Source organism: Hippopotamus amphibius, chromosome 10 (assembly GCF_030028045.1).
Source record: "Hippopotamus amphibius kiboko isolate mHipAmp2 chromosome 10, mHipAmp2.hap2, whole genome shotgun sequence".
Lineage (NCBI taxonomy): Eukaryota > Metazoa > Chordata > Mammalia > Artiodactyla > Hippopotamidae > Hippopotamus > Hippopotamus amphibius.
In genome coordinates this window covers 71,296,131-71,311,006 of record NC_080195.1, presented here as the reverse complement: position 1 = coordinate 71,311,006, position 14,876 = coordinate 71,296,131, and the positions used below count along the sequence as shown (strand labels likewise).

Here is a 14,876-nt window from a genome sequence, read left to right as displayed (position 1 = left end):
GGCTTCTTTCACGTGGCATAATGACTTTCTGATACTCACCCATGTTGTTGCATTTATCAAGAGATGTTCCTTTTCATTGCTGAGCAGTATTTTAACATATGGATATATTATAACTTGTTTATCCATTCACCTGCTGATGGGCATTTGTGTTATTTCTAAACTTTGGCTATTGAGAATAAAGCTGCTATGAAAATTCAACTGCAAAACTTGTATTTTTCTTGGGTAAAGTACCTAGGAATGAGGACCTATGGTTTTATTTATCTTCCCTATATTGATTACCCTGGAAAAAATGAAAAATACAAACATTTCTTAGTCATATTTCATAATATTTATCAGCGTACCTGTTGTAAGAGAGTTGAAGAATTCATACATTTTCCAGCTCTAAAGAGCCCCATACAATCATACATTCAACATATTCCATGATAATGCTTAATAACATGTAGGAAGATAACATTCCTTACAAACTTCAATATATTATATGAACAAAGAAGTCTTGAGAACTCTATTGTGATTTTCTCTTAAGAGCAAAGGTAAGAGTTGCAGAACCTCTAATTTAAAAAGAGGACAATTTCAATTAGTCCATGTTCAAGGAAATATATTTATAAAATGTTGACATGCTTCTTACAGTAGCTAAGTCTGCTTTATTAGAGAAGGAAAATGTTTCTCATTTCCTAAATTCAGGATTGTTCTTAGTCTAAACCTCCATATAGAAATGTCTGGAATAGAAAATTTTAAGTATCAGAATCCAAGGGTATAAGCTTTCACATTCAAAAGTGCAGAGAATCTCAACATCAACAAATTATAGTTCTACAAAAATCAAAATTACAACTTAGATATCCCTTGTTTAAATAACAGTGATGTCACTTTAGAGTTAACTACAGGTAATCACTGAACTGTAACACATGCAGAGATTAAGAAAATTTCAAGTGTTCCTAAATATCTATCATTATAAAAGTGAATATTTTACAATTTTATGATCTCTAGAGAAAGATAAAGATTATGCTCAAAGAAACTTCAGTAATGAAAAGTAAAATTTTTACCTTCATTTCCAGTTGCTTTCTAAAATTTACTAGTCTCAATCTCATTGAATTAATGAAAATAAAGTTACCCCACAACAGAAACTAAACCTTTAAAAATATATGAAACAAAAATAACATGAGACATTTCCTGATACACTTTATAATATTTATACCTCCTTAACCAATTCTTGGAAATTCAACATCAGTGTTTACGAACTAGTCATAAAAAATGATTCTAAAAGTATAAATGAGTTTTACATCAACCAATTGACTCTGACAAGCTGCCACCTCACCACCCACCACTGACAGCATCCAGCAGAAGTCTGTGGTGTTGGAAACACAGTTCATCAGGAAAGGAGGCAGACTCCAGGGTGGAGAAGACTGCAGCTCTCAGTGCCACACAGTGGTGGTGGTGCTGGCCAGTGGTGCAGGGGGCACACTGTGTGTCCCCCAGACCCTCAGAAGGCTGCTCTGCCTGCATCAATGCACCCAGTCCCTCGGATGGCGCAGAACTTCCACAATTTCAGCTTCTTTGGAGTTCTCTGAGGGTGAATGCATGTACTCCCATCTATGCAGGTTCAAAACAGAAGCAAAAAATGTAATAACAATAAAAAATAAACAAGCAACACACATACCTCTATCTAAAATAAATGAAAAATAATATTCTAGGAATAATAAAAAGTGTTATACCGCTTTGTCTCCACTAGGCTTTTAAAAAATACTTGCTGCTAAAGAAATAATGTTTCTTAATAATTCCTGAGCATACTCTGGCTGAGATTAATATTCCAGAGCCAAAACATACTTGTACTATAAACCAGGGTTTTGTAAAGTACAGAACCCCAGATGATCTATGCGCAAACTTTTTTTAGCTTAGTACTTATGCATTTATTTTAATGTTACTTTCTATTTATGACAAAAATGTTGCTTTGCCTTTCATTTTCTCTCTGAAAAAAATAAGAGTATAAAATTTAAGTAAATAATGCCTCAGATTATATACAAATATACAAATATAGTCAAAATGGTTAAACTGTACTATGAAATCCAGCAAATGCTTGTTCAGACCAGGGGCTGGCAAACTTTTTCTATACAGGTTCATGTAATAAATACCTTAGGTCCTTGGAGCCACATACCTATTACAGTCTCTTCCTATTCCTTTTTTGTTTTTAATAATCCTTTAAAAATGTAAATTCCATTCTTAGTTTAAGGGCTGTACATAAACACAAGCGGACCCAGATTTGTCCTGAAGCCTTAAGTCTGAAGACCCCTGGTGCAGACTTTAATAAGCTAAAAATGACCTGTTGTGTTCACGTTATTCAGTGGAGCAACGGATTTATAATCTGCCCTTATCTGCAGTTTGGAATGTGCGTTAGGATTAGGGGCCAGCAGAGATCACATACACTACCTGATGTTTTAAGAACTCATCTCTACTTTTTATAACATCTTGCCCCTAGGGTGGCAGGAACACCTAACAGTGATGTATATGAGAACCCAGCCAAGGACATGAGATCCCAAAACAACAGTTAAACAAGGACAGAGCCAATGCCATTCTGAACATAGTGACAACCGTAGAGGGTACTGATCTCACAAGGCTAGATCTGCACAGCAGAATGACACAAGGCAGACCTTCAATGCCAGCCAGTCCATTCTTATCTGGATATTTAAACACATGGAGAAAAGAAGATTCTAGCTCTTCTAAAACAAGCAATGGTAAATTTTTTTCCTGATCTTTTCTATTTCAGTCTGGACACACACCATTCTCACTTTCTCAAAGCCAAAAAAGTCAATTGTAGATCCTTATTAACCTAATAGCACCAATATAAATAGATGTTAAAATTCCCCACAGAGATTCTATTAACCTTTATGGAAGCTCACCACAGCAGCACATAAAGCACAGGGAGAACATTGAGCATCTGAAACGATCCTTCATGCTTTCATATAAGCTTAATATTTCATAACAGAGAATAAGACTTTTCCCCACAAGTACAATCATTTCTAATAAAATTAAGTTTAAAGAGCTGTTACAGTCATATAAATTTGCTTTGCTCATAGATCCTCCTAGAAAATTACCAAGTAGGACAGTCATTCTGGCTCCCTAGATACCATCATCCACCCTATCTTCTCACTCCCTCTATCCTTTCCCTGCTCTCACGCATAAAGCTTTATCATTTCTCCTGCCACCCCTTAAAAAAACCAATTTGATTTTCCTTAATTATTTGCCTGTGATTTTCTTATAAAGGCAGCAGAGTCAAAACCAATGAAGTCTTTAGGAACACTGGCATCTGTGGTGCCAACGTTCATGTTTTGTGGGGGTTAGAGGATTGCGGGGGGTGGGGGTGGAGAAAACTATTATTCTCATGAGTTATTCTTACCGGGCAGTAAGAGGTAAAGACATCAAGATACTTTCAATCCTGGATCCTGGAGTGAAGAGGCCAAACTTCGTCCCCCGATCATACAGCAGGTTAAATTCTACATACCTGGCATAAAGACAGCAAATAAGATTAAGGGCTGGCTGAGTAAACTCAAGATTAGTCCATAACAAATACTTAAAGGAGGGGGAGCATCTTCCCACCACCTCCCACCCCATCAGCTGGAACTGGCAAAGGGAACACCAGTCTGGTCAGTTGAGTTTTCTCCATCTGGACAGGCATAAAAGAAAAGGCCATTCTATCCAACAAACAAAAGGATATAGATTCAGCCCTAATAGAGAGCAGTTACAGAACAATAAGGTTATGTTTTCCAATAAATAAACAGAATGAACACAAAGCTTAGAACCTGAAGGCACAAAAACAATTAAGAAAAGCAAATGGCACCCTTTATCAAGATAGAACAGCTTTTTCTGACCCTCTCCTAGAGTCTGAGATGTTTCACAGTCAAAGACTTCATTTCACTGCTAATAACTCACACGAACTAAGACAGCGTAAAGCTCTCGTAATTGAAAAGCCAAGAACAGATAACAGAAATCTATTAATAATTACTAATATACTCTAGATACTTCCTTATCTTAAAATAGTTAACAGCACTAATAAGCAGTCATATAATTCAGTCTTCCTACAGATTAATGACAAAAGTCATGATAAAAGGTAGTGATTGAGTTGCAGTGCTCAGTTTTCTTAGAAAAATATCCTTAGCATCAACTAAAACCTGGTTCAGGATGTTAGTTTTCCATTAACTGCCACAGAGTCATATCTAAACTCTGTCTAGCTTAAAAATCTGTGATTGCCTTTAACATCATCAGATCCTTTGTAAAAGGGTCCCTTCTTCCCAATTTTAAAAGATAATTTCGACTACCCAAAGAATTGAGAATGATTCATAAATCTGAAAATTTCAATAGTTCCCCCTTCATATCACTTCTCAACTCAAAAACTACTCTCTTGGTCCAGACTTTCCTCAGACATTACCGTTTATGCATTAGTTACTGTATTTAATCACAACTAAAGAAAAATATTCTCTAGATTCCCGTGGTCCTTCAATCTTTAGAAAGCACCCTTCACTGTGGAAACTTGCCAAAGGCTCTGAGAAAACTTAAATAAATTACATTCACGGATCTCTTTCTAGTCCTCACCATTTACTTATCACTGACTGAGTTTTTGTGTACTAATAACTATTTAATATCTTTTATGTAAATCTTCTTAACTTCTTCCTAAAACCATGGAAAAGAACTCCCATATCTCAGCTCCCTTTTTTATCCCCGATGTTACCTTCCTGAAACATGATATTTAAGGGACGGCTGTGATTCTCTATTTGTACTGATGTCTTGTTCAAAGACCCATTAAGGAGCTCCCAAATGAGCCTCTACAGGATCCCTGTGCCGCTTCTCTGTTTTGACTGAACAATGCTCCTTTCTGTATATCAGCCTGACTCTGGCCAAGTTTTGCTTAGATCTGATCTTTCTGATCCTTTCCACACATTTATCCTCTCCAAGGCACCTGTAAGCTATAAACCTTAACCATTCCCTTCAATTTAACTGATACCTACATTGTATCCTGTTTCCCTTTCCCAAAATACAACAAAACAAAAAAAGAAGACTCTAAGACTGGAGGTTCAAAGTCTGTGGAGAGAGCAGTAGCAACTGAGGATAACAGACTAAATGAGATCACCAAATAAGAGGCTGTAAAGTCAAAAGAGAAGCAGCCTGACCACTGCAGGGGAAAGTCATACAGAAGGGGGCGGGAGGAAGTGGGGAAGAGTAATACAGATAATGGGTTATGAATGCCGTGTAAGAAAGTGAAGACAGGGCTCATAACCGCAGCAAAGAGCTGGGGTTATCTTCAGCCCCAAAGATGACTGCCATCTCAAGGCCCAGAGATAAGGGTGGTAGAAGGAGCCTCTCTCTGAAGCACAGTCACCCACCACACCACAGAAAATTAACCTAACACCCCACACTTCTGCCTAATTCAAAAAACACAAACATGAAATGATACACACAAATGAAACTTACAAAATACGTTGTCAATTAATAATTAAAAACAAAATAAAACATCATTCCTATGTTCAAGGTTTAAAGGCTTCACTTCATTAGTATCCATAAAACCTTCCAGCTTTGCATAAGAAATCTTATGCAAAACCAGAACACTGTACATTCCAGTTTTTTTTTTTCTTTTTTTAGTTTCTTGTTTTGTTTGTTTTGTATTGGAGTTTGTTGTTGTTGTTGTTTTCCACAGAGTTTTAAATTATCCTCTTAGGATGGCCTTCCCCACTAAACTGTGAGCTTCTTTTCCCAGCATGGTGCCCATCCATAGGGGCACATGATAAATGCAAGGAAGTAGTAAGGGTGTATTTGGGAAATCATGGGACCAAAAAAGAAAAAAAAAAAGTCCTAAAACAGATGCATTGTTTAAAAAATGTCTAGCAAGAACACTTAACCAATTCTCATTTTCCTAAATTTATAAACAGGGAGCAGGCAAGCACAGGCAGTCCTAAGAAAGAATAAACAACAAGCATTTATCTTTAGACTGAACATTATCTAAGTTGATCTTTTCCATGCATTAGCTTTACCTCCTTAAGTACCCAAAGCATCATAAGCCTGAGACAAAACTAACATAAACGAGCAAATCCATCTTATAGCCATGGACCAAGTAGTACACATGCAATTAAGATGGTAATGAGAAACCGCTGTGAGCCGCAAGAGTGGATCACTTGGAGCTGATTCACAATCACAGCCTGGCGAAGATGACCTCACGCTGGTCACTCAACTGAGCTCGCCAAGCTCAATGCACAAAGCAGGGCTGCTAAAGGGAGCAGCACACTCAGAAACAAGAACTACTTCATACACGTCTAAGAAAGTCTGCAAGTTTTGAAGGTACAATGACCTGGTTCCACATCTGGGATCTTTTATTTACCAGCTGTGTAAACTTGGGCAAGGGACTCACTTTGCTGAGACTGTTTTGTCATCTGTAAAATGATGATAATTATACCAGTCTCACAGGTTTGTGAAGAAAATTAGATGCAAACTGTCTAACCTATTGGCCAGCACATATTAACATCTCCATAATTAGTAAATATTATCGTTAAGTGTAAGTAATTCCAGATTATTTCCATCATAAAGGCTTCCATGAAAACCTAAAGATAAGTGAAAAAATGTGTGATTCCAAATTTACAAAGCGACAAAAACATTAAATGATTCCTTATCTTGGCATAAGACTGGAAGGTATTGCTAGAAGACAAACTATAAGAAATCAGCTGAATTAAATTCAACAAGTACTTACTATATGCCTAATATGAGTCTCTAACATATACACAAATTAAACAAAATTTGCTCTTTTTATAATACTATTTTACACAGTGTTTTTTAATTCGATTGCTCATCATCCAGTTATGAAAAGAAATTGGGGTGAGTATTAACACAGCTCTGGCAAAGCATCTGCCCAGGACAACATATCACCCACTATTACTACGGCTGCTCCAATTCCCCCGTCTCCCACCCCCCAGAGTTATGCAATGAGGCAGTTCGTTCTCCTGTCGCTCACTCACCGTCCTCTCCGGAGCTGCTGCCACAACTTCTCCTGGGGGGTGAAGGAGTCATCACGGTGCTTCTTCACAAGGGGGATATAAGAAGGAATGATAGCCTGGGCACAGCTCTGCACAAAGTGAAACACCTCCTCCTTGGATGGAGAGTCAAGGTCATCAAAAAAGATACCCCCAATGCCCCTCCGCTCCCCACGATGGGCTATAAAAAAGTAATCGTCACACCTGGAAAATACAGAAAGGCCAAATCAGACACGGAAGAGGAAAAGAAAGACAGATATGAAAAGCAATGTGAGCATTTCAGCTCAGGGCACCATCCTTGACTAATGCCAGCACAGTACCCTTACTTTTTGTCCATGTCTGAAAATGAAACTAGAGCTTTAGACAGATTTCCTACAGTTATCAACAACGCAGAAAATGCTTACACTCTTAACTACAAAGCAAGAGGCAAGTTTAATACATGTCTATCTAAAGATGTGGCACTCTAAGACCTTTACTGAAAAGAAATAAAAAGTCTGCTATTAATACCATATTTCTTAAAACAAGTAATGCTGCTGCCCTTGGAAGCACTGCTGCTTTCACAGGAGGCAGGAATTCTCTACAATGACACCAACCAGGTCCATGATGGAGTGCTAACCCCTAAGCTCTCTGAATCAGCTCTTATTCACCAAAGGAAGGTATAGTAAATTACCTCTAAGGTCTCTTTCAGCAATAAAATGTGATGATGCTACAGCAGACATAATTCAGGGGAGGGTTGTTGGAAGGAAGCGTTCAGAGAATAAGAGTCTTCAGAACATTAAAGGTTGCCCTTGTGAGCCAGCACATGAAACTATCAATTTGTTCTCCAGTCTTTCTCCATCCATGCCAACTAGAGCAGGTCTTCTAAGTCATCTCCTAATTGCTAAATTTGCAGTATACATCATGGAAACAGTCCTTTTCATTATCTAATAATGAGAATTCCCAAATAGGAAAACTTATACAAACAAAAGCTAAAAATTATTGAAAAGATTATCTTTAAAACAGCCTTAACAGCTTATAATTAAAAAAAAAAAAAAAGGCAGCAGATGCAAATCCCTAGAACTGATGCACTGGTATAATTCACCTTGACTGTGACTTCCTGGCTTTTCTTCACAGGTACATTTTATTAACAAAGCTAAAGTATACCCTGAGCAAGGCTGTAAAGCCAGCTTTAACTAAATCATATTATTTCCAAATCTCTCTTCCTGAGATTATGAAATTAAGAAATTGACTAAATACTTACACTAAAAACTTTTTAACTAGACTGCATCCTATATATTTTGTTAATACTACCCAGATAAAGTTCTTCAATAACAGCGATAAAAGGAAAACAAAAAAAAAAAAGAGAAAAACAAAAAGAATATCTATCCCACCAATCCTCCTCCTAGAAGGAAGCTGATTTATAAGAGAAAAACAACCCTTCATCTTACATCTGTGTGTCCATGGCTGTCCAGTGTTTAGTGGTAATGTCAAATCAAAGAGATTATTTAAATGTCTTATCTTTTCTGAGGATTTCAAAGCTGAACTCCATATTCTTACATAAATACATCAAGATCCCACAAATATTAGCACTAAAAGCAAAGCAAAAAAAAAAAATCAGACACCCAAAACCCTTTCTGTTCTTCCCTTTTCTAGAATGGCAATTAGCTCTAAGCAGTGTTGAGCACTTTATTCTTATTGCAGACAACTTATGTAGAGACTTCATTTCACATCTACCAAATATCCTGGATCTGCTCACAACTTTTTTCTTTATAATCAGTTTCTTTCACAAAGTTTCCAATCCCACTTTTCTCCTTGTCCAAAATCTCCAGTACATTTGCACCTCTCCTAATAGTTCTGCAACCCCTCCTATCCCCTAACACATTTCTATGGCAACAACAAGATGCTAATCCTCATGTGGGATGAGAATTTAATATCCCAGTTTAGGATTAAAAAGCCTCTGATTCTCTGGCATAAATCACCTTCAAGTTTATATTCTAAATCATCTGGTATCAAAAATGATGCTGCTACCCAATTTTTATCACAGACATTCAAATATTCCTAAGAAAATAATTTATCAAAACCACTTAAAACTGGTATCTCACTTCTGGTGGGGAAAGAAAACAGATCAATCTTCATAAGCTGCAAAAGATATTTAGTGACACAGTAGCGCCTTCAGGATCTACAGAAGGAATGGGAAATACTTAGGGGTCATTACAAGTTCAATAACTTTACCTACCATTTTTTAAATTTTGGGTAGAGATCTGGACCATGCTGGTCACATGCCTCCTTTAGAATCCTGTGAAAATGGACCGCATCCTCTTGGTTCAAGTATGTTGGGGTAAGGTCACATCCACCACCAAACCACCACTGCTTGTTACCTACCAAATCAAGACAGGTGATTCTGATGTGGACTCTGAGATGCAGCACACCACTCAAAAGGAAAAGTTAAATATGTTGCTTGAAATGCCATCAGCTGCAGAGACACCAACAGGAGTGGCATGCACTGCACAGGGCCCCTGCAAGGTAACAGCTGGCCCAGCTAATGGCAAACACAGGCTGGAACTATATTTACATAATGAAGCATGACCAATTGCACCCCATCTTAAACCCACCGATAACACACTGGTGACTGGCAAAGCTACGTATGTGGAAAATAATTTCCAAAAGCAAGTTCTCAGTGGCAACGTAACATTGCACGTGAGGTTGCCCTTTGGCTGTAATAAATTTACATTTGCAAAGAACCCTGTGTGCACTTTAAGTTCAGGTTCATTAAATCATTCCTTGTGTGTTGGAGGAAAGTGGGGATGTCAGAGACCAGCCCATACCACTTTCACTTTCCACATCTAATAAATAATCCATTGCACCTGCCAAGGAATAAGCATTCACATGCTTCCTGAAACACCTAGTTAAGATTGTATTTATTTTTTGACTTTAGATGTTATGCCCCCTCATGTGTTTTAAAAGATATTTTGCACAATAATACTTTCCACACATCCACAGCCCTTACCATCGGCCTCTTCCACTTCAAAGTATCTGTAGTTGAAATGGATAGTAGGTGCATGAGGATTCTTGGGGTGGATAACAGAGCTCACACCCATAGCAGAAAATGGCAATTTACCTGGAAAGTAAAACATGCAGTGAGCTGCACTGGATCACCTGGCTTAATACACATTAACTCCAACATGGTTTCTGAATCAATTTTCAAAGACTGCTTTTAATTTGTCTCTTAAAATATAATTTTTAAAAAGTAATTGTGAACATGGTCATCTGGTATATGCACCCAAATGGGATTCTACAGAAGCAATATGTACTTTATAAATAAACCCTGTGGGGAGAAAAGGTTTGCAGGGACTTTTAAAGGCTGCTGAGATTGTCTGATTTACCATCTTTTGTCTTCAGCATTTTTCCTCTGCTTCTCATTTGTTTTGCTGCTTCCTCGGAAAGATTTCCATGAACAACCGAAATGCTCACCCCGGCCTTTTCAAAAACATGCCCATCTTGAAGTACACAGCTGATGCCACCACCTCCTGTTTATAGAAATGTAAAATGAGGAGAGAATGTAAGGATATATGCAAAGTTAAAAACAACTGTTGCATGAAGGTGATGGGATTAGGAGTTATTTTCCTCCTCTATTTTCCAAATCTTCCATAATAACAGCATATTTATATATATATATATATATATATTTTTTTTTTTGGCTGTGTCGGGTTTTAGTTGTGGTGCACAGGCTCTTTTGCAGCACCCGCAGGCTCCAGAGCATGTGGGCTCTGTAGTTTGTGGCACATGGGCTCTCTAGTTGAGGCACACAAGCTCAGTAGTTGTGGCATCTGGGCTTAGTTGCCCCATAGCATGTGGGACCTTAGTTCCCCAACCAGGGATCGAACCCGCGACCCTGGCATTGGAAGGAGGATTCTTTACCACTGGACCTTTTTATAATTTTTAAGTACAATAAAGTTAGATAACCAGCTTAGCTTTATGACATTTGCTACTGATCATGGGCAAATACTTTCTCTCTCCACACCACCTAACTGAATTAATGTTCTTCTACATCCTTATGTCATCATCTAAATCACTGGAATGGTTTCCCTTCAAATAAGACTGTTGAGAATGGCATCTATTGGTTGTAATACATGAGAGAAAGCTAAGATTAAAAACAGGAATGAGTATATTTGAAGAGTATTTTCGAATTGCCAAATTTAAGAGCTCCATATTGTTTCAATTGTTTTTCCTCTGTGTGCTGTCTGCTTTTTAACTTTGTTTACAAGTAATTAAAAAACAGTAGATATTGAAACGCTTAAGGGATGTGGAAGCTTAAACTGGGTGAGACACCACATTAACATTTAGATATATGAGCTTTACTACTAGTAGCTGGTTTTTTTAAGACACTAGAGGTACCACAAGAGTTAACTGTTTCATGAAGCTCCACATTTGGCTTGTTTTATTTTTAAGAATTTTTAGAGCTGGATGGGACATAAGATGATCCAGTACAACCCTTGTATATTTCAAATGATAACACTGAGGCCCAAAAAGGCAAAATACCTTCTCCAAAAACACAACTAGCAAGTGGCCCAAACCATTTGTCTCAGTGCTTTCTAAGCATCAAACGATATTTGCAGCATTTCATATATATTCATTTATGTTATCCTTACAATACCTTCATATATTATTTATAATTTCATTTCATAGACGAGGAAACAGAGGCACAAAAAGTAACTTCTGAAGGTCACACAGCTAGTCCAGGTTGTGTCCTGATTCAACAGTCTTCACATAAAAAATTACACGATGGAAAACACTTATAACAACCAGATTTAACTTCGTTTAAAATAAATGTGGCAGTATCACAGCCCCAAATCAGCTGATGAAAAGTTGCTGCAGTAGTTCCAGGTAAGAAGAATCAGAAATCCTTTAAGTTTATGACCAAGATGTACGGTTTCACTGTATAGGCAATAACATGGTCATGAATGTATGACTCTATAAGAACTGCGTTTTAATACTTAAGGATTTTGCCAATGAAAGTAAAGATTTTCCTAGCAGGAAATCTGATGGGTGCATTTGGTAGAACTGCTGACAAGCCAGATAAAATATTTTTTCTTGCGCAACCGCAACCGGGGGAAAAGACACAATGACGCAATTACGCTCTCAGCTGGATGAGACTGGCTGACCCTTACTAAAAAGCAGCTGACTTTCTTTCTCTATCTCCAAAGGAGGAGAAAGGTAAACGCACCCAGAGAAGCAGAGGAAACGTGGAGGAAAGCTATGCTCAATTACCACCTTGAACATCCAAGCCTGTTGGCTAAAACTGACCTTAAGACTTGTATGAAAAATTGCCATATTAAAATTGCAAAGATTTTTGAAATGTCCAGTATTAGAGTGACAGCAGATCTGGGTCCACACCTGCAAGCTGAGGGCTGATGACCCTGTCACTGTCAATCGTTTTAAAGGTGTCCCTTTTAACCTAGCAGCCTCTGTGTAGGTACGCCTTCCTTACTCCTATCCCCTATTCTGAGTCATTTTCCGCCTGCAAACTAGAGCCCGACCTCTCTTCCCCATCTCCACCTCCCGCTAGGGGCCGACCTCCTCACCTTCCTTCCTCTCCCACCGGTCCACAGAGAAGCGGGCGCCCCCGTCCACCTGTGCCAGCGCCTGGCACACCTGGGCCTGGGTCTCCAGGATCAGCAGCTCCATCTTGGTCTTCATGTCGCCGGGCCTCCTCCGCAGCTCTCGCAGGTCGGTCACAGGCGAGGCCATGAAGCAGCTGCAGCGGCGAGCCAGTTCGTCGTCGTCCTCCTCCAGCCTCCCCGGCGAGGGGCTGGGTGGCCCCGAGCTCTTGCGCACCATCTCCGCCCGCTGCACGTGCACGAAGGCGGCCGCTGCCAGCCCCGCCAGCCCCGCCAGCCCCGCGGCCAGCCCGGTCCTCAGCCGGGGGCCGCCTCCCGCCGTGGGGCCGTAGCCCAGCCCGCGGCTCTGCTCGGGGCAAGCGGTGCCAGGGGGGCGGCGGAGGCGTCCGGCCGCGCAGCGCGGGGACCAAGCGCGCAGCTCCCCGCAGCCGCCCCGCGCCGCGCGCCAGCACGGGCCCGCGCTCAGTCTGCCCAGGTGCAGGGCCATGCTCCCGCGCCGTCACCCTGGGCCGTGCCCGCCGCCCGCAGACAGGCCCCTGAGCCCCCCGGGGTCCGAGGGGCGAGCGGCGCCGGCAGAAGGAACCTTTGCCGGACAAGAGCTACTACCGGGTCGGCTTCCCGGCGCGGGGCGGGAGGTGGGGATGCCGGGAGCTGTAGTCCTGCCTCCTGTCGCCGCCTGCAGGGGCGCGCCCGGCCGATAAGAGAATCCACCGTCCCCAGAAGGGCGGGTCCCAAGGGAAGAGAGCCGGGGTGCTGGGTAGGAGAGGGCTGTGGAAGCGATGGCAGAGATAAAAAAGGCCTTCTTGTCACGTACACCCTCTGGTCTGCGGTTCAACCAATCACAGGGAGAAAAAGTAGGGCTGGACGCGCCGAGGGCTAACCCGGCAGAAACATGGCCAGAGACCCCCGCCCCGAGTTATATTTTTAAACAGCGTTGCAGATCCTGACTCCTATATGTACAGAAGGCCCCTTCGTCCCCTGGTCTCGTCCCCTAGAACTTCTGGAGCTTGTAAGATTGATGGGGGCGGAGCCTGGGAAACTCCTTACCTCTGGGCTAGTTTTGAAAGAGTCAGAAAAGCTAAAGGACTCCTAAGAAAATCCCTGGAAAAGACTTTCTGGGATCAACTCCATATCACAATTCTATCGTTAAAATATCCCCAGGCCTTGCCTCTACAGTGCCCACTTGATTATTTTAGAAATAGGAAAAGCAAAGTGTTTTACCAAACCAGCGTAAAACTCATGACCTGGTGTGTCTGGTGTTTGGGTGATCAAGAAATAAGAGATTTAAAAATACTTATCATCCTACAGTTGTAGGGTGCTGCCAAATATTTCTCACCTTTAGTATTCCCAACTCCTGTAAGCTAGGCAGGACAAACATTAACACGCCTCCCTCCCCTCCCCTCCTCCCCTTCCCCCCAACACACACAGACACACATGCACAGACACACTTTAGAGAAATGAGGAAAGAGGCTAACATAGATTTGATAGACTTTTTTGTGTTCCTGTAACCATGCCACAGTTCCATGTCATCTGGACATAGAAGTGTAAGGATTGTCATGGGCAAATTTGTCCCTTAAATCTCCAGGATGATTTTAATTTCTAGTACTAGATAATTACTTAAGCCACTGGTGGTGGTTTCTACATTTTTTCCTTGGTGGCTAGATGCAGTGATGGAACTTCCATGGCTGCGGGTCAAACCAGTTGTTCAAGGCAGTGTATTTTATCCATTCACAACAGCATCCAGCAGCTCTCACACAGAACACATTGTTAGCTGGGTGGGCATGCTTGACTCTCTAGCAGATTCAGTGAGTGTTAAAGGCCTAGTTTAATGGACTTCCCTGGTGGCACAGTGGTTAAGAATCTGCCTGCCATTGCAGGGGGACACGCATTCAGGCCCTGGTCCAGGAAGATCCCACATGCCATGGAGCTGCTAAGCCTGTGGGCCACAACTACTGAGCACACCGCAAGGAAGAGTAGCCCCCGCTTTCTACAACTAGAGAAAGCCTGCATGCAACAACGAAGACCAAATATAAAATTTTAAAATATATGGCCTGGATTAAGAAGTGAATCAACTACTTTGGGGGAAGCTCTTTAGCTATAGTGTAACTTGCTGGGAGGCTGAGTTGGCAAAGAAAAGGAAAGATAGGAACTATCACTGTACAATGCAGCCCACTGCAGGGAACATGGGGGCTGAGTGAGTGCCAAGAGGGGAGCAAACTGAGCCAGGGAGCCTGGCAGGTCTTTGGCAGCGGAGACACCAGAGCTGAAGAACCTC

General features: G+C 40.8%; 1 protein-coding gene across 1 annotated transcript; it reads right to left on the bottom strand.

The window, feature by feature from the left end:
- Positions 1 to 271: 271 nt before the first annotated feature.
- On the bottom strand, positions 272 to 13,241 carry CPOX (coproporphyrinogen oxidase). Its single transcript, XM_057697496.1, has 7 exons — positions 12,566 to 13,241; positions 10,367 to 10,510; positions 9,991 to 10,101; positions 9,220 to 9,361; positions 6,990 to 7,208; positions 3,389 to 3,493; positions 272 to 1,587 (listed from the first exon to the last, which is right to left on the bottom strand). Exons 1-7 carry the CDS (start codon positions 13,086 to 13,088, stop codon positions 1,500 to 1,502), a joined length of 1,332 nt encoding a protein of 443 aa, XP_057553479.1. The 5' UTR covers positions 13,089 to 13,241; the 3' UTR covers positions 272 to 1,499.
- Between the last annotated feature and the right edge of the window lie 1,635 nt (positions 13,242 to 14,876).

Bases quoted from the DNA above. Each gene is read 5' to 3' on its own strand.
- CPOX (XM_057697496.1), bottom strand. From the start codon at position 13,088: ATGGCCCTGCACCTGGGCAGACTGAGCGCGGGCCCGTGCTGGCGCGCG. The intron at 7,209-9,219 runs GTAGGTAAAGTT...TGTATTTTCCAG, and splicing joins TACCCAAAATTTAAAAAATG to GTGTGACGATTACTTTTTTA. The intron at 3,494-6,989 runs GTGAGTGAGCGA...TCTTTATGCCAG, and splicing joins CAGCAGCTCCGGAGAGGACG to GTATGTAGAATTTAACCTGC.